The sequence below is a fragment of the Rhinolophus ferrumequinum genome, chromosome 20 (assembly GCF_004115265.2).
Source record: "Rhinolophus ferrumequinum isolate MPI-CBG mRhiFer1 chromosome 20, mRhiFer1_v1.p, whole genome shotgun sequence".
NCBI lineage: Eukaryota > Metazoa > Chordata > Mammalia > Chiroptera > Rhinolophidae > Rhinolophus > Rhinolophus ferrumequinum.
This window is the reverse complement of record NC_046303.1, coordinates 2,057,227-2,076,851: the sequence shown is the minus strand read 5'-3', so window position 1 is coordinate 2,076,851 and position 19,625 is coordinate 2,057,227. Positions and strand designations below refer to the sequence as shown.

The 19,625-nt window shown below is 39.3% G+C and overlaps 1 protein-coding gene across 1 annotated transcript in view; it reads left to right on the top strand.

The window, feature by feature from the left end:
- The window catches only part of ZPBP (zona pellucida binding protein), a 42,955-nt gene extending 27,776 nt beyond the window's left edge, over window positions 1–15,179 (top strand). The window contains exon 8 of the mRNA XM_033088169.1: window positions 15,049–15,179. Within this exon, the coding sequence (XP_032944060.1) occupies window positions 15,049–15,143 (95 nt within the window). The 3' untranslated portion in view covers window positions 15,144–15,179. The remainder of the gene's footprint in view (window positions 1–15,048) is intronic.
- The last annotated feature ends 4,446 nt before the right edge of the window (window positions 15,180–19,625 follow it).

The following is a 19,625-nucleotide window of genomic DNA, read 5'->3' as shown; positions in this document are numbered from 1 at the left end:
TTAAAATCCATTCGAGTGTGAAATGGAATACTAGATAGAAGCACAAAAACGTAGGAGGTACTTTATAAAATGACTTATTTCCAGAATGAGGGCACACCAAGTGTTCAACAAAAGAGACTGAGACACGTATGTGTATTATGTGGGGGAAGTTGATTTAGTGTCTCAGAAGAAGTTGGCTAAGTAAATAGATGTTTTCCTTTTCTTTGGATATCTTATTTTACTCATTTAATTTCTGCTTGTATATGACAGATAAAGATCATTTGCTTATAAACTAATAGAGACAACATTTCTGCCTATATTATTTTTCTTGTTTCTAAATTGCTTAGCATTTTAAATTACTTTTCACTGTAAAATACTTCCTAACTTCATGCTTTTTCAATCATTTTGATACTGAAAAAAGTTCTAATTAAATGTTGAATTATAGATATAACTTTATAAATTATATCATGAATATACTACACCCAAAGACCAAATATTATATTGTTTCTGATAGAATTTTTTTTAAAAATTCTGAAATGTGTTTAACTATGTAATTTCTATAGTTTCTAGTATTTCTATAAAACTGTATTATCTTGTTTTCATCTTTCTCCATTTTATTCCTATTTAATCATCTCAAAAAAACACTCGTATGTCAAATAACACTTTTTGACATAATCTCTTACTCCACATTCTTTTTCTTCCTCTTTAAATTATGGCAGTGGTTTTCCAACTATGATATGTATCAAAATTAACTAAAGACTTTCTCAAAAATATGTCCAAAGCATGGGAAGCAGATGTCTGCACTTATAATTAGTGTCCTAGATGATTCTGAGCACATAAAAGTTTGAGACTCCTGAATGCTAGTATTGCTATGGTAACACCTAGGAAGGATGCCATTCCTTCTACCCAGGCAGCAGACTACTTCTCATTGACTATTTTGGATTGAATGTGTAGCTCAGAATAGTTTATGCAGCATTGTTGCTTTCTGTATAAATGCGATTTGCCATGCGCATGCAGAGCTTTTCAGAGGCCTAAGGTGTTTCAAACAGGGGCTGTTTCATGGTGATTTAGTGCCTCTGTCTGTAATCAGAAATAATTAGGCTACAGGTTAGAGCATTTAAACATCTTGAGATGATTTCTAAATAAAGTGTACATTTGTATTCTAAATGAATTCTGCAACTAAAGGGACTTGTTTAGTAGATACAGTTGTTTCTAAGAAGGTGTTTTAGATTCTGAAAAATTTTCCTGCTCAGAAAAGCAACCCTGAACCCTGGTTTTCACTTTACATCAAAGGACCGAGAAAAACAATTTTAAATACGATGATGTTCACAAAACAGACTTTAAGGCAAGAAGTCTTACTAGACACTCAGAGAGGCTTTACATAGTGATGAAAGGATAAATCTGCCAAGATTGTCTGATAATATGATAATATAATGTTTCTAAATTTGTGACTAATTAACAACATTGGCTTAAAATGCATAAGACAAAAATTGCCAGAGAGGTAATACTGATATGCAAAGCCTTATAGAAAACAATGAAACTGGACCCAGACAAAAAAAATCACCTCCAGATATATTATAGACATAAATACATAAAAACTGTAATTATTTTAGAACATAACATAGGAAAATATTGTGTCTTTAGCATCAGAAAAAAGATTTGTTTAAAAAGATACAAAAATCACTACCTTTAATAAAGATATTGTTAATTTTGTCTACATTAAAATTAATTATTTCTATTTATCAAAAGACACTGCAAAGAGAAAAAAAATAATCCACAGAATGGGAAAACTATTTGTAATGGCTATAACCAACAAAAGATTAGTACTCAGAACATATAAACAACCTACATATAAACAACCTGTAGAAACACTTTTGAAAAAGATAAAACAATTTTTTAAAAATGGGAAAAGATTTGAAGAAGTACTCCACAAAAGAGTAATTCCAAATGGTCAATGGATACATGAAAATACATTCCAACTTCTTGTAATCAAGGAAATGTAACTTAAAAACAGAATGAGATCCTACTACACGACGGTCAGATTGGCAAAAAGTAAGCTGTCTTAACATCCTGCTTAACATACCGGAGCTCCAGAAGCAGTCACCCTGCTTGAGTGAGTACACGTTATGCCACTTTGGAAATTATAGTACATTTCGAGTTTGGCACTACAGTCGAATGTGACTATGCACATTACTCTGTGATCTAGCATCTGACTCTTAGGGAAATCTCACTGCAGCATGTTTTCTAATAGTCCCAAGCTAGAGATAACCCAAATGTCCATTAACAGTAAAATGTATGTATACTGATATATTCATATAATGGAATGCTATACAGTCACAACAATGAATGAGCGGGAATTACAACCATGTGGATACATTTTATTGACATAATTTGTGGAGAAGAATCTAAACATAATTGAATCTGTGTACTGTAGGCATAGCTATACTGTGTTTTACAGAGATTTATTCATGAATGCTAAAACTGTAGTGCAATCCAAGAAAATTATCATCATCAAACAAAAAAGAATAGTGTTGACTTCTGGAAACGGGGGTCGGGCTGGGAGGGGGAGTGTAACTGGAGTGGGACACAGGAGGCCTTCCGAGGAGACGGCAGTTTTCTGTGTTTTGGCCTAAATTGTTTCTAGACAGGTTTTCTCTGAAGACATTCATTATGTTGTGCAATTCTGTCTTATTTTCCTCTCTGTGTTGTATTTCATAATAAAAAGGTAAAAAAAAAAGTACTGTTTTTCTTAAAGCTTGAACACCATTGTTACAAGGCTGAAGGCACTCTAAAGAAAAACATTCATAGTGTTTTCTTTCTCTAATTCCAACTTACCGATTGCAGTGTCACCTGATCATTTTCTTCACAAATTTATAATTTTAACAGAGCTCTGAATAACGGTTCATTCGGAATAATGACATTATTATGACTTATTTTCTGTTAACCATTAAGTTGTACACAATTCCATATTACTCTACTGTCTTCATATTTGTTTTATTTATTTAAAATGGCTAACTAATAATGGGAATTATGTTTAAACATTTTGTTTATGTTGGACTTTAGATTATTTCCTATTTTTATTGTTATGTTAAATGTAACTAAGAATTGTACTTGACCAGCTTGTATTTCCTTGGATAAATTTACAGAAATGTGAATACTAATTTGAAAAAATGAACATTTTGATTTTTGACATTTTTGGTGTGTTATTTTTTTGCAGTTCAAAATATCCACCTTCTCTTAACCTCTCTCACAATGTATGTATAACTACAGATATTTTAGAATTTCTTTTCAGAGGTGCTGAGTATCATTTTTCCAAAGAAAGCAAAGCGACCTTATAGCGGTATGAAGTCAGGATTGTGTCTCGTCCGGCTGCATTCTGCCTGGACTGGTCCATGTCTTTGTCTGCCACAGGGGCCTTGGTAACTCGGCAACACTCACAGCGTTTTCGCAGCCTTTCCTTCCCGTCTTCCTCACCGCCCACTACAGTTAAATGTTCTTTCTCACAAATCTATTTCCTCGTCTCCATTCCCACGATGATCGTTTTGTTTGCATTCCTTCTTCTTGTGTCTGGAACAATCGCATTCGCTTCCTACCTGGAATCCCTCCAGCTCATCTCGTCTTCAGTCTGCACCCCACATTGCTTCCAATTATACTTGTAAATTCCACATCTAATCACCTCATTTCTTTAAAATCTTCAATAGTAAAACCCTGGCATAAGTTGCTGTAGCATAAGTTACTATAACTTTTATGACACAATTTCTTCTTATCCTTCAGGATCCTCCTTCTCCTCCTCCTGAAGGATAAGGAGAAATCATCTCATCAACTTTATAATTAAAGTTATAATACCTTTATTATAAACACTGATGTCAATATTTTATGTCATACTCAACCAGAAATGTGTTAGCGTTCAGAAGTATGTAGAGTGCTGTGTCAGGCCCTGGGTCCACACTGTTGAGTGACAGGGACAAGTTGCCTCTCTGGTGTCCACACCTTAGGTGGTCAAACGGGTAAGTGAGTAAAGTCAGTGCCCATGGTGCCAGGCACAATGAAGAACATTAAACAAGGTGGCACTCGGGTGGATCAGTCAGGGTTCAGACAGGAAATGGGACCCTTCAGTCAGGGTTCAGACAGGAAATGTCTATTCAAAATACTCACTAGTATTTTGAATAGAATTCCATGTAAGTGCCAATGGCAGAGTGAAGGGCCCCTAAGGGATGCTTGGGCAGTTGGGACGACGACGTCTTGAAGCAGTTACCGTCCCTAGACTTGAAGGGTGAAGGTGAGAGGAGAATGCCAGTGTGGCCTGAGGGAGCTGGAGCTGGCCACATGGGGCTGCCTGGCAGGAGCTGGAGACACACAGTCAGGCAGCCACTCCCGAAACTCGCAGCGGCAGGAGGGGAAGAAAGGTTGTGCCCTGCAGCCCTCTAACACCCCGCCCCCCATTGGCAGATCCAGAAAAGAACCTGGGCAATGGAGTCTATGGAAGTTACTCCAAGAGACGTAGAGCAGGGCAGAGAAGGGTGTGAAATGGAGCAGGTTGTGGGCTGAGATGGAGACTCACTGTGATGGAGAGTAAGTACGTGAGGTTGGGGACTCCATTCATTGGCTTGTCCCAGAAGGCTTCCCTCCGGTGTGACTCCTGAGTGTCGCTAACCCTGCGTCATGAGAAGGGGCAGATTGTACAGAGATTCGTGAACTGAGTTCTCCTGGCAGAGAACTAAGCATGGCATGCTTCAGAGCTGAGTACTAGCTGTGGCAATGAAGGAAGTGCATAGATTTAGGATATTTAAGAGGATATTTAAGAGGCATAATCCAGAAAAATCTTTTGTGGACTGTAAACCAGGAGGAGAAAACAGAGGAATGAAGTATGATTCTCATGTTTAAGCATGAGGAAAAAGAAGGTGGTATGGACTGAGATTGCAGTTGAATTTTATTTTTTTATATTATGTAACATTGTAGTCTGATTTTATGTCTTATAGAATCCCCAGTTTCTCAGTGCCGCTTACTGAAAAGCTCATCCCTTACCCTTTACCCTGTTTGGGCATCTACATAGGCGGCTATGTTTCCGAGCGCCGTCCTAGAATCACCTGGTCACTTTCATTTCTGATGAGCCTGACAGAATTATGATTTGGAGAGAATGTGGCTTCATATTCATAAACATGGTATATCTTTATTTCTTTTTTTTTTCCATCTTTATTGTGTTATAATTGACAAAATTATTTTTAAGATGTACAATTTGATCATATATATATTTGATCATGTGTGTGTGTATATATATATATATATATACACACATACACACATACATATATATATATATATGCAGAAGGTATCCAAAAAATGTATACACATTTTAAGAAAGAAAAACTGTATTAAAATTGTAATACTCAATATATACCTATAACAAAAGATAAATACAAATCATGTTTGACATCTACAATGACAAGAGGTGCTCAAAGTTGTTACCATCAGCGTCCAGACACTTCAGATTATGGCGAACTACTGCTTGAGTAATGCTGACCAAAGTGTCCACTTATGTACATTTGTTTGGCACCCCTGGCATATTGAAATAATATCCACAATCATGTTAATTCATATATCCATCACCTTTTTTTGTGGTGAGGTCATTTAAGATATCTTTCAGTAAATTTCAAGTATGTAATACAATATTGTTAATTATAGTCACATAGCAGAACTTTGATCTCCAGAAATTATTCATCGTACTTAAGTGAAACTTTGTAATATCTCTTCATTTCTCCTTCCCTCCAACTTCTGGCAACCACCATTCTCCTCTTTGCCTCTATGGGTATTACTGTTTTATAGAGTCTGCATATAAATGAGATCCTGCAGCATTTGTCGTCCTGTGCCTGGCTTATTTTAGGAAAATGTCCTCCAGGTTCATCATGTTTTGATAAACGGCAGGATTTCCTTCTTTTTTTGAGACTGCATAATATTCCATTGTGTATATGAACTACATTTTCTTTATCCTTTTGTCTATTAATGGGCATTTTGGTTGTTACCACATCATGGCTAAATAGTTCTGATAAGGGTTCTTATCCAAAATATGTAAGGAACTCATACAACTCAATAGCAAAAAAAACACTAAATAATCAGATTAAAAAACAGGCAAAGAAAAAAATACATAAATAAAAATAAAAATGAAAAACGGCAAGGGACCTGAATAGACATTCTCAAAGGGAGACATGCAAATGGCCAACAGGTACATGAAAAGGTGCAATCAACATCACTAATCACCAGGAAAATGAAAATCAAAACCACAATGAGACATCATCTTACACCTGTTACCAGGTTATTATCAAAAAGACAGCAAGACAAAAGAAAAGTGCTGGCGAGGCTGTGGAGAAAAGGGAACCTTTGTACACTGTTGGTGGGATTGCAGGTTGGTGCAGCCCTGATGGAGAACAGAGGAGAGGATCGGTTTTCTTTAGGGCTTCTTTAATTTCATCAATATTTTTTCATTTTCAGTGAGATGGTCTTACACATTTTCACTCTTCTAAATTGGATTTTGAATTTTATTTATCTAAGTATTGACTGATAAGAGACAGATATAAACTCATTTTGTGTGTGGGCTTTATCTTCTGTGACCTACTAAACTTGTTATAGGAGATAATTTGTAGGCGCCTCTCATTTGTTTGTCTAACAGTCATGTGGTTAGCAAATACATTATTACTTATTAGTTCAGTCTTTCTGCTCTGTTTCTTCTTTCCTGTTGCAGAGGCCTTGAGTTAATATTTACTATAAATTATGAAAATAGATATGCTTATCTTGTTCCCAATCTTAGGAAGAAAATGTGCAGTATTTCATCTTGCAGTGTAATGCTAGCTGTAGGAGTTTTGGATTTCTTTTTATCAGATTAAGAAATTCATATGTATTCTTAGTTTATGAGCTATTTTATCATGGATGAGAGTTGGATTTTGTCAATTGCTTTTCTGCATTTATAAAAATAAAATAATGAATTGTATTTAATTTTCAAAAATATTTATTGAAACTTACATTCCATGGACAAACCCCCACTTCATTATTATATGTTGCTGGATTTAACTTGCTAATATTTTAAGGATTTGTGTTATTTATATTATGAATTTTATTATAATTTTTTCTCATTTTTGGCATCATGATTATGCTAGCCATTAAAAAAACAAGTTCACAATGTAATATCCTCCTCTGTGTTCTGAAAAAGTGTGTGTGTGTGTATGTGTGTGTGTGTGTAATGGTGTTTTTTTCTTAAATGTTTCATAGAATAGAGTTCACCAATGAAACCATCTGGGCTGAGAGCATTATTTGTGTGAAATATCAACTTTATTAGGTTGTAATAAATATACCCACTTTAATTCCAAATGTACATACAATGTCATGAGTTTGGGCAAGTGTTTTCATCTATTTAACCAATACCACTATAGGCATAGACACTTTCATTGCCCAAAATTGTTCCCTTATGCCACTTCACAATCACTCACAGTCACTCACTTACTTATTAAATATACCACTATTTATCCATAGGCATTTGGGTTGTTTTTCATTTTGGGCTATTGTGAATAAAGCTTGTATATGAACATTTCTGTATAAGTTTTTGTGTGGACCTGTTGTTTCATTTCTCTTGAGTAAATACATAAAAGTTAATTTGTAGGGTAATATGGTAAGGTATGTTTAACCTGTTAAGAAACTCCCAAACATTTACAAAGTAATTGTCTGATTTTGCACACCCATAAGCAATGTATGAGATTTCTAGTTTCACATTTGCAGTCTTGATGTTGTCCATCTTTTTTGTTTTAAATATCTTAACCAGAGAATGGTGCTATCTCATTATGGCCTGATTTGCACTTACCTTATAAACTAATCAAGTATCTTCTCATTTTCTTTGAGCACTCATCTGTATTCTTTGAGAAGTGTTTAAATATTTTCGCTTACCCTTTATCAGGTTACTTTTCTTCTAAATATTGACTTGTAAGATTTATTTATATATCCTGGAAACAAGTCAGTATTTATTTTCTTTTTACTTTCTTAATGGTATATTTCAAATATCAGAAATTTTAATTGTTTCTCAGTTTTTTCTTAATGACCCAAACCTATTGTGTTCATCGAGAAATTTCTGTTTACCCTAAATTTATGAAGAATTTTTCCTGTTTTCTTCTGGGACTGTGGACCTTGCATCGTGTGCCCTTGTTAGATTCAGTTATGGTTTTGAAAGTTTTTTTATTTTTAGGATTTTTATTGTACCTATTCATTGTCACATAGTAATAAAGACAATTTCACGTTTTTATTTATATCTTTATTGCCCTTTATTTTTATTGCCTCATTGGTCTGGCTAGAATGTTCAGAAAAGTGCCCAACAGAAGTGGTGGGAGTTGCATCCTTCTCCTGTTTCATGGCCAAGGTCTGAAGGCTTTCCCGATCAGGTGTGAGAAAAGTTGGAGGGTTTTCAGAGAAGCCGTTAATCGGGCTAAGGAAGGAAATTCGCTTCCATTCCCCATTTATTTTTAGTTTTCATCATGAATGAGACGGAATTTTATCATTGAGATGATCATGGTGTTTTTATCTTTTATCATATTATGCATTGATTGATAGGCAAATGTTAAACCAACTTTGCACAAACTTATCTAATCAAAAACTGTGATGATTATTTATAATTTCTATATCTTCTGGGTTTTATATGCTGACATTTAGTTAAGGCTCTTTGTATCTAGACTCATGGGAGACTTTGGCCTGTAGTTTTTCTTTTTTCTTTTTTTTGTAAATGTTTGTAAAATTTTAGTATTAGGGCACTGTTATGTTTTTAAAAAATGAACTTTAATCGTTCCTTCTTCTTGCTTCTAAATGGTTTATTTAAAATTTATATAATTTTCCCCTCAATCGTTTAATTTCCTCATTGATGCTGTCTGTATCCAGAGGGTTATTTTCGGTTGGTTTTGGTTTTCAAGGGGAGGTGTGTGTGTGTGTGTGTGTGTGTGTGTGTGTGTGTGTGTATTTATTATGGCTCTTTGGGAGAAAAATCTCTCTTTACAATGTTATATTTAAGCGTAGAAATCATAGAAAATGATATTGTAAACAAGTATGCACATATCACCTATTCCGAACCAATTTTATACCCTGTCATTGCTTCATCTCCTACGAGTTAAAATGACAGGTAAGGACACAGCTGCAGCCTCCTGTGAGGCTTCAGCAGTCTGTCGTCTTCCCTTTCTGCTCAGGTCCACCATTAGAATTTTATTCCAATTCAGTATTTTATCCTTTTAATTTTTATTGAGGGGACCCACACTGATGGCTAGTATTGGTTTGCATAATGATCACTAAATACGGTGCCGTGCCTTAAGTGATTCCTGCAATTGCTTTGTTTGGGCTCAACACTGACATACGACAGGCATTGAAATGAAACCATTTAGTGACATGTCTATATCCATGAAACTGTCACTGCCACCGAGGAGAAGATCTTTGCCATATCCTGAGTTTTGCTGGTGCCTGTTTGTAATCGATCTTACCTCAGCATCCATTCCCAAGCAAATACTGATATGCTCGGTGTCACTATAGATTTGCATGCGTTTTCCTAAGTTTCTATTATATAAATGAAGTCACGTGGTCTGTAATTTCTGTCTGAATTCTTTCACACAGCATATGAAGTTGAGATCTGTCTGTATTGATGCATGTATTAATAGTCCGTTGCTCTTAACGGCTGAGTAGTATTCCATTGTACGGATAGACCACATGTTTTTATCCATTCGCCTGATGATGGACCTTTGGGTTGTTTCCAGTTTTAGGCCATTACAAATAAAGCTGCTCTGAACATCCCTGTACAAGTGTTTGTGTGGACATATGTTTTCAGTTCTCCTGGGAAAATACCTAGGACTGCGATTGCTGGGTCGTACGGTAAGTGTCTGTTTAACTTTATTTAAAAAAGCCAAATTATTTTTTAAACTGGCTGTACCACGAAGGTGAGGATGTCCAGTTGTTCTAAATCCTTTCCAAAGCATAGTGTGGTCTTTCTTTTTGATTTTAGCCATTCTGATGTGTGTGTGGTACTAGTAGTGTCTCATTGTGGTTTCAATTTTCATTTTCCTTTTTAAAGATATTTTCAAGTTCCTATTGGATATTGATTTTCTTTTGCACAGTTGTACAGAAATCTTCCCCATTTGTAAGTGGTTGGTTGTGTTACTGAGTTGTAAGAGTTCTTAATTTAGTATGGACAAAGATTTCTTAATATAGTATGGGCAGTGTTTCTTTCTGAACATAGCCTCCTAAAGTGTGGCTTGCATTTTTGTTTTCAAAGAAAAAGTTGAAGAAGTCCATTTGTTACCTTTTTATTCTGTGCTTCATGTATTTGTGTGTTCTAAGAAATCTTTCTTATCCTAAGGCTACAAAGATTTTCTGCCGTGCTTTTTGTTTTGTGCTTTGGGGTTTTACTTTCGAGTTTTAGGTCTATTATCCATTTTGAGTTAGTTTTTCTCTTTACCATACAGATACCCGGTCCTGGTGACCCAGCACCATTTGTAGGGAGACTTCTTTCTCTATTAAAATTTCCTTGGTACCCCTGTCAAAAAGTCACCTGATTCCATTTGTGTGGGTTTAATTCATCTACAGGTCTGTCATTGCACTGATACCAAAGTGTCTTAACTACTGTGGCTTTATAGCAACTATTGTTTTACATTTAAAACATTGCTTTGGTTATTCTCTATTTTTTTGAATTTCTATATACATTTTAGAATTAGCATGTCAATTTCTACAAATAAACCTACAGTAATTTGAATAGATTGCATGGATTCTAGAAACAAAATTGATGATAATTGTTATCCAAAATATATTTAGTCTTCCAAACAGTGAACATGGTGATTCTGCATTTGTGTAAATACTTTTAAATTTGTCTCAAGGATATTTTGTAGTTTTCATTGTGCTGTTCTAGCAAATATTTTCTTACATTTATTCATAAGGATGTTCCTTTTTTATATTCTACTGTAAATGGAATTGTATTAATGATTTAATTTTCCAGTTAGCATAAAATAATACAGTTGATTTTTAAATATTAACCTGGGTCCTGTGATTCTGTTTCATTCATGTATTAGATCTCATAATTATTTTGTAGTCTCTCTGTGTATTTTTATATGAATAAACATACTATCTGCAAATAATAGTCCTTCATGTAAATCTTATTCTTTTATTTCTTTTACTTTATTTGAATGGCTGGGTCCCCTGGAAACATGTTGAGTAGAAACAAAAGCAGTCTCTCTTGCCCTGTTCCCAATATTAGAGATAAATAACTTTTTTCACTTTTAAGTATGATACTAGCAGTAGGATCTTTTTAGGTGCTTGATGTCAGTTTGAAGCAGTCGCCTACTATTCTTATTTGCTTGTTTTGATCATGAGTAGTTAGTGAATTTTGTCCCATACTCTATCTACATCTTTTGAAAAAAGCATGATTTTTATCCTTTATTATGTTAATATAGGAATTTGCATTGATTGATTTTCTAATGTTGAATCAGCGTTGCATTCCTGAGATAAACCCTACTTGGTCATGATCTTTTATCTTTTTTATTTATTATTTGACTTGATTTGTTAATATTTTTACCTTTGTTCAAGAGAAATATGTTTGTAGTTTTTATAATCTATTTGCCATTTTGGGGGGATATACTTATGTTAACATCATAAAATGAGTTAGGTATTGTTCCCTCCTACTTCATTTTCCAAAAGAATTTTTATAAGGTTGGTATTATTTTTCCTTTCAATACTTGATGGAATCAATCACGGAAGCAATCTGTTCCATTGATCTATGTATTCGTTTTTTTTATTGTAGCTATCGAATGCTAAGATTATGTAGTGTGAGTTCTCCCTTTTTTCTTTTCTTAGAAAGCTGTTTTAGCTATTCTAGTTCCTTTGCTTTTCCATATAACATTTTGAATCAGGTTGTCTGATTTAAAACTAACAACGAAAGTATTTTTATGGGATTTTGATAGCAATTGTGTCAAACATATACATTAATTTAGGATTCGGTAGTTTTGATACCTTTACAGTATTGGATCTTCCAAATCCATAAGCATAGTAGGTCTGTCCATTTATTTAGATTGTCTGATTTCTTTAATCAGTGGTTAGTAGTTATCATTGACAGGTCTCATGTACAGTCCTGCATCACTTAATGATGGAGATACATTCCCAGAAATGTGTTGTTTGGCAATTTTGTTGTGCAAACATCATAGAGTGTCCTTACAGAGATCTAGGTGGTGCAGCCTACTGCACCCCTGGGCTGTAGGTGGAGCCTGTTGCTCCTGGGCTACAGGCCTGCACAGTGTGTTACTGTACTGATAGTGTAGGCAGTTGTAACACAGTGGTCGGCATTTGTGTATGTGAACACATCTAAACATAGAAAAGCTACAGTGAAAATACGGTATAAAAGATAATGAGTGTGTGCCCACTTGTGTTTGGAGGCCCCGGGGAGGGCTGTAGGGGGAGATGCCCTGGGAAGGGGGGGAGACAGCAGGAGAAAGGGGGCAGAAAGGGAAGAGAAAGGGAGAGCAGAGACAGAAAACGACCCAAAGAGAAAGAGCTTGACACAAGAAATAAGAAGAGAAGGCCAGGGTGAGGGCAAAAGTGAGCATGAGAGCGAGGCAGGACAGGGAGGACACAGAAATAGGGAAAGGGAGGGAAGGGGGGTTGTGTGCCGGAGTGTGTGAGTGCGCATGGATGTTTCGGGGCAGCTGGTCAGGCCCCGGGCTCCCTCACCAGCTCCAGGCCCAGCCACGGGGGGCTCAGGGCAGCGGGACAGCGTACTGAGCCTCACATCTCTTTAATCAACCCAGAACTAGCAGTAAATGCAGCATTGTAGTCAGGCCCAGGCTTTTCTTTCAACATCACAAACATTTTGCGTGTAATCCATTATAATCTTATGGGGCCACCATTGTACCCGTACTTGGTCATTGCCTGAAACGTTGTCATGTGGCACGTGACTGTATGTCTGTTAGATCTGTGTCGAGTGGTTTCATTTGGGGGGAGCTGTTATCAGTGGTATGGATTGACTTTTGGATTCCGGTGTTTGTTGCTAGTATTTAAAAATATGATCATTTGTGTTCATTGGCCTTGCCTTCTGATATGTTGCTAAACTCCATTCCACTTAAAAGACAACCAAATATTTTAGGATATATCCGGGGAGGGAGCGCTACAGTCTTATCTGTAGCGTCTGTCACTCCGAGGTATTATACTGGTATCTCTCTGTAGTATTACACATACTTTATTGTGAAGGTTTGCTAATTCTCAGAATAGTTATTAGAAGACCGTATTTATAAACTTGAATTTAGATGATTTTATGCCAGTACCAATTCTTTTTGTGACACTCAATAAAAGTATTTGTGTAGACTGCATGCAGATTTCTCCTCTCCATGTGTCATGATTTAACACTTTCAGTACCTTTGCCCAGCATTTCCATATTTGTGTTTCAAGAAATACTAGTACGTGTTTTGAAAGAACATGCACCATGGTCACACACATTGAGGAATATTTTATTCCATCAGAATTTTACGACATACACTCTCGTTATTACTGCAGGAGGTAAATCTGATGAAATCTGTTTAACCAGTACTTTTTCCACCTGAAACATGATTCCCCAAATAAAATGTCTATTAAAACCTGAGGAACTCTGTGGAACCTAGAATGGAAAATACTTTCTCTGAGTAACGCTTACAATATTTTCCAATTTGAAAAAAATGTATTTAAAAGGAATGATATGAACTTAAATAATATAATATGACCCAGAGCCAAACAGTGACATGTATCATGGAATCATGGCTCCAGGAAAAGACTGTTCTTTGTTCCATGATAACCATGCCTTTGGTGCACTGTTAGCGGCGCTGGCGATCCCTGGCTGACTACATCGCAGTAGCAAAAGGAGGAACAGGGTAATCAGAGACCCCAGCCCAGCTGGAGGGCCCCTCCCCCCAAGGCGAAGAGTGGGGGAAGCATTTATCAAGTGCCTGATGACACCCTGGATTGTTCTCTTCTGAGTCGTTCTAGGCCTCACTGAATAGTGTGGATGTGCTCGTGACTGCGCCTGTTGTACAAATGAGGAAACTAGAACTAAGAGAAGTTACTACCCAGAATCCCAGAATTCGTCAGTGACAGAATGTCCTTGACCTTGGTTTCTTTCTATCCTTCTTTACTTTCTGTTACGCAGCGGTAACTGTGGTAACATACTCATGATATACGTTATCCTTATGTGAGGGACGGTCAACGAGTTCAGTTAGGCTAAGAAACTTTTCCAAAATTACACATTTATCAACTCATAGTCGAAATAAGCTGCAACTCCTCTCCATATTTGGCTGTCTTTATACATCTAAGTCGTGGTTCTCACAGGAGTATCATACCTTATGTGGTGGTTCCACCTACGGCCTTGACCTATGTGGATTCTGCTGTAACTTATTGGATGGCCCGTTCAACCTTTTAAAGTCAACATTATGTGATCAGTACAACTATTTTAGGTCATAGTCTTGTTCTAATCCAGGATCAGAGTGAAAAGTTAAAGCTTTTCACCGTATATGGGGTATTTAGAGTGGTCAGATTTCATAGAAACAAGTAGTAGAATGGTGGCTGCCAGAGGCTGGGGACGGGAATGGGGAGAAGTTCAATGGGTGTGGGTGGCGATTCTCCCAGAAGTTCAATGGGTGTGGGTGGCGATTCTCCCAGAAGTTCAGTGGGTGTGGGTGGCGATTCTCCCAGAAGTTCAGTGGGTGTGGGTGGCGATTCTCCCAGAAGTTCAGTGGGTGTGGGTGGCGATTCTCCCAGAAGTTCAGTGGGTGTGGGTGGCGATTCTCCCAGAAGTTCAGTGGGTGTGGGTGGCGATTCTCCCAGATGGAAAACCCTGGAGGTTAGTTGTACAACAGCGTGAACATACGTAAGACTACTGCACCGTACACGTAAAAGTGGTGACGATGGTAAATTGTATGTTAGATTTATTTTACCACCGTTAGAAACAAAGGTTTTAAAGAAAGCAGAACCTTTGGAAATGTATCCTCCATGTAAAGTAAGCCGCGCAGCCTTTGAGGAAAGCTGCTTATTAACTTCCTCTCTTCTCCGCAGTGATCTGCAGCCCTGGCTCCTATAATCCCCGCGACGGGACACACTGCCTTCAGTGCAACAGCAGCCTGGCCTACGGGGCAAAGGCGTGCGGGTAGGCCGTCGCTGGCTCCTCGGTGGTTTACTAAACACGGAAGTATATGTGGAAACAGTAACATAATAAATCACTATTATGCCAAAATTAAATGGATCAGATTTTGCAAAAAATTGTGTCATCATTTTAATTGAAAACTGCATGTCCGAATGCTTTATGGAGGCAACCTCCAGTATTCCTAAGTCATTAATGCCAGACCTATAGCGGACTCCAGTATTTCTTGTATCATTGCTTTTCAAAAACAGTTGCAAACACACTATCGGGTTAGCCCGAAAGGTTTTTCAGGATTTTCCAAAAAATCTCTGGGCTGTCTTCACTGTACGCCGACCCATCTTCCATGTTCATTTTCATTTCAGCTTGGTCATTTCTTTGATTTAATTTTATGGGATTTTTATTTCTTTTACTTTGACCTTTCGTAGTTCAAAGTCACTTTTTGGAAAGCCTGCGAGTCTTCTGATTACAGTTTGAGCCACTTTCGTGTAAAGCCCAGTCCCAACAACACCATGGGTTTTTAATACAGTTTAGTGTGGGTATCTTAAATGTCTCATTTTGAAGTGGGGGTGGAGGGGAGGGTGAGGGGATTGGAGGGCAATCGGTGACCATAGGATGGCCACGGGCTTGAAAATTAATCTGGGGAACGTAATTTGGTGGTTACCAGAGGGTAAAGGTGTTGGGGGGTGGGGGATGAGGGTGAGGGGGATCAAGTGTATGGTGATGGAGGGGGAGCTGGCTCTGGGTGGTGAACGCACAGTGTGATTTATGGATGATGTGATGCAGAGTTGCGCACCTGGAATCTATGTGGTTTTGCTGACGGTTGTCACCCCAATAAATTAAAAATAAAAATAAAAAAATAAAAAAATAAATAAATAAATAAATAAAAAATAAAAAATTGTCTTTTTGACCGTTTAGAATGGAGTGATCATTGTATGTGCCTAAATGAGCATTTGAACTTTCACAGTGTGGAGAGAAACAGAAATTAAGCAATTCTTTCCCGGAGAACACCTCTAGGGAAGAGGCTCAGTCATCACCACTTTGGCTTCATTTCCTTCACTGTTCTAGTGTTACGTGACCGATGGTACTGCCACCCCCACTCACGAATATGAACAACTGAATGTGAAAAATTATCCTCGATTTAAACATTTAAGCACCAGGAAAATACATGAGTAACTTACAAAGCTAGCAGGTTCTCAGTTTGCTAATTATTGTTTTCTTCATATTTGTATCCACTTTACACTCTTGGACATTTCCACTTTTCCCTTCAGATTCCCTTTCTTAAGACGTAAACATGTTGGACCTGGGCACGATTGTGTAAGATGGTGACAGGAAACAAGGTCACTTGTACCCGGGCTCCATCAGGCTGCTTTTACTTGACCAGGTAGTCCCACGGCCTCGCGTGACGCCATTCCATGGACACAAGTCACCCTGGAATCCTCCCACAAATACAAAAGGGAAGAGAAATGACGTTTCTTTGTTAGGCCTGATAATGTTTCTTAAAAACCCCTTTGGACTTTCAGGGTCATGATGTAATTGTTTTCCTACGGTTTGAGAGATTTATCAGGAGCCTTCTTTCCTCTCGTATGCAGCGTGTTTGCCGTTATTCTGCTTGGGTGACTTATCATTCCGCTAGCACACATTTTCTGTAACCAGGAAAAGACCTACTCAGTGTCCATCTCTAAAAGCAATGCAGCCTCCTAAAGTTTCCCAAATGTCCTGATTGTGTAATAAGGAGGATTGAAATGCATATCCTTCCCTTTGTGCTCCCTAAGTTCAATGGCGTGTTGCCAGTTATTTAGAACTGCTAAGGAATGTAAGTTTTGACACTTTTTTCTGAGGCCATGAACACTGTCAGGTCAGTGTCTAGCCAGCCTGGGAAAGTGGAGGCCGAGTTACAGCGGTGGTGTGGGTGCTGGAGATCAAAACCCCGTCAAGAAGAGACAGGAGATGTGGGATAAGAGAAGACAAAAAGCAGGAGCGGGACCAGAGTAAGGTCTGTGGCCATACAGATTTTGGATACACTTAAATTCTAATCCGATGGTGGGCTGAATTACAAAGCAACTGGAACTCCCACCCTGACACATTTCCAATGTTAGAGGTAAGGCATTGATTGGAGCGGGTAGGACCCTCACAATGGAAGCCAGGTAAGTGAAGCTGAGCACGTTAAATCCAACATCCCACTGGCTTCTGTTGTCAAGAGAAACAGCCTTCCCACCCTCCTCCGAGGAGCTAGCCTCCCCTTGCCCGAAGCATCTATAGTGGTCTTCCTGAAATAGCCACCTTGCCTTCTCCACCTTCATCATTTTTCATCGCTTCTGAACTTAGACCTCAACTTGAATCCTGGCAGTTTCCAGGGTGTTTGGGTACCAGGTGTTACCCACCATACATACCAAAAAATTGCAGTAGCTAGCTAGTTTCCACCGAAAACTCCCTGGGGCACCCATGCTGTCAGACGCACCTGTGGGGACCCGCCAATGAGTTCTGTTCTGTATGATGCTCTTCCCTTGAGTGGGTAGAACCTGTGACTTGATTGAAACCACAGACGGAAGCTGTCAAAAGTGGGAGAGTCAGCCTCATGGTTACCCTACGTTCTGTAAGACTCCATCTTAGCAGACAAGAGCGAATCCCCCTGCTGGCACTGAAGAGCTGCCACGTAGTGAGGGGGCCTGTGAGAACACCAGGGGACAGGGCAGGGACTTGCAGGGAGCGCTGAGACCTGACAGCAGCCCCCAGCTGTCAGAGCAGGGAAAGCAGGGCCCCAGTTCTACAACTGCACGAAGTTGAATTCTGCCAGCAACCAATGAGCTTAGAAAGAAGACCACATGCTCCAGAAAGGACCCAGCCCAACCAACAGCTCTCTTGAAGCTCTATCCCCCGCAGACGGCCCAGTGAAGATACGCCCAGACTCTTCACCCACAGGGACCGAGATGGCTGGTGCGGCTGTTTTAGGCCATAAATGTGTGCACAAGATAGAAAATGTATCTGGTGCATGTGGGAGCAGGTCCTGAGAGTATTCAGTCAGAGTGGAAGGAATGTGACAGTGGATGGACCGATTGGATTGAGAAGGATGTGATTACCGGGTTCTGGACTCAAGGTGTTGAGCAGCTGCAGGTAGCACTCACTGTTGGCTCACCTGCTTGGCTGAACTCTGACCCCGACAGTGGATTACACTGAGGTTGACAAAAATCTGGGATTACTTGGTAATATGCCCAAGTTGTGTGAGACGTGCGTGTCAAAAGGTATAAGCCCCACAAAAACTCAGGAACCTGACACCCCGGTGAAAGTTCTAGGGGTCCTGTGATCTGGGACATGTTGATATTCTTCTGTGATTATGGACAAAATTTTGTCATCTGGCTTCTTTCACCAAGAAAGGAGTTCAATGCTGAAGAGGGGGGTTCTCTTGATTTTGGGGTCCATGTTTGCTTCAGCAGGGTGGTTACTCCTGCTCATTTACTAGTAACCTAACGGGCTGTCGAGGGGGCCCTGCCACTATTCTGGCCACTGTGCTAGCCGCTCCCCATTTGGGCAGTGTGGCCCAGCCAGTACAAGTGAGCTGGCAGTGTCACAGCAAAGCAAAGTGCTGTGTGGACTTGGAAGGTCCCTGGAGGTGATGTGAGTCAGTGTGAATCTTTGGGATGTCAGGAAAAGCCATGCCGTCCTCTTCAGATAACTGTTCTCCTTATGGGAAACCGCTTTGGGCTACGTGTTGGGTTCTAGTACTGGCTTCCACGACACCATGTGATGTGAGCTGCCACCGGGAAGTGGGTGTGTTCTAACGCACTGAGCCATGAGGTGGGCTGTGCACAGCAGCACTCACCAGCCGTGGGAGTGGTGCGTGTGTGAGAGCCGGCTCAGGCGGGCCCTGAGGCAGGGGGAGATGTGGGCAAAGGGCCCAGACTCGCAGGTTCCCACTCCCGCCTCCTCGCTCACCCTGCATCTATGACTCGGGCAGTTCTCTGTGGACGTTTACTGGGGGAGAAATGTTTGAGCCTGGTTGTAGGAGATTTTACGTGATACGTGAGCAGCACCCAGACAAGCACAGCTACAGCCATTCTCCCGGGTGGTCCTAAAAGAGTGCTGAAGCGTAACCTTCTCATTGGGTGGAACGGTGACCAGTGCCCCTGTTTTCCACTTTGTCAGGAATGAGAGATGGCGCGAAGTATGGCGCATAGATTCTTTGCAATGAGTCAACAATGACCAGAGATGTGGACATGAGGTGACAAGGTGTTGTGAGGAAAGGTGTGTGACTAGATCTCTCCAAACGAGTGCAGAGTACGCCCACTGAACAGAAGCTGCACAGGAGAAGCATGAGAATCCAATGGACAAGATGACCCTTTCTGTGGTCAACGGTCAGCCTCTCCCTACCTGCCATGGACAGAGTGGCCATGGTGACAGACAAAGGTCTGCCTGGCCACCACGCATAACCTGTGCAGCCCCTACGAGTGCCCAATCTCCCAGCAGCAGACTCCACCCAGGAGCCCCCAGGATGGCA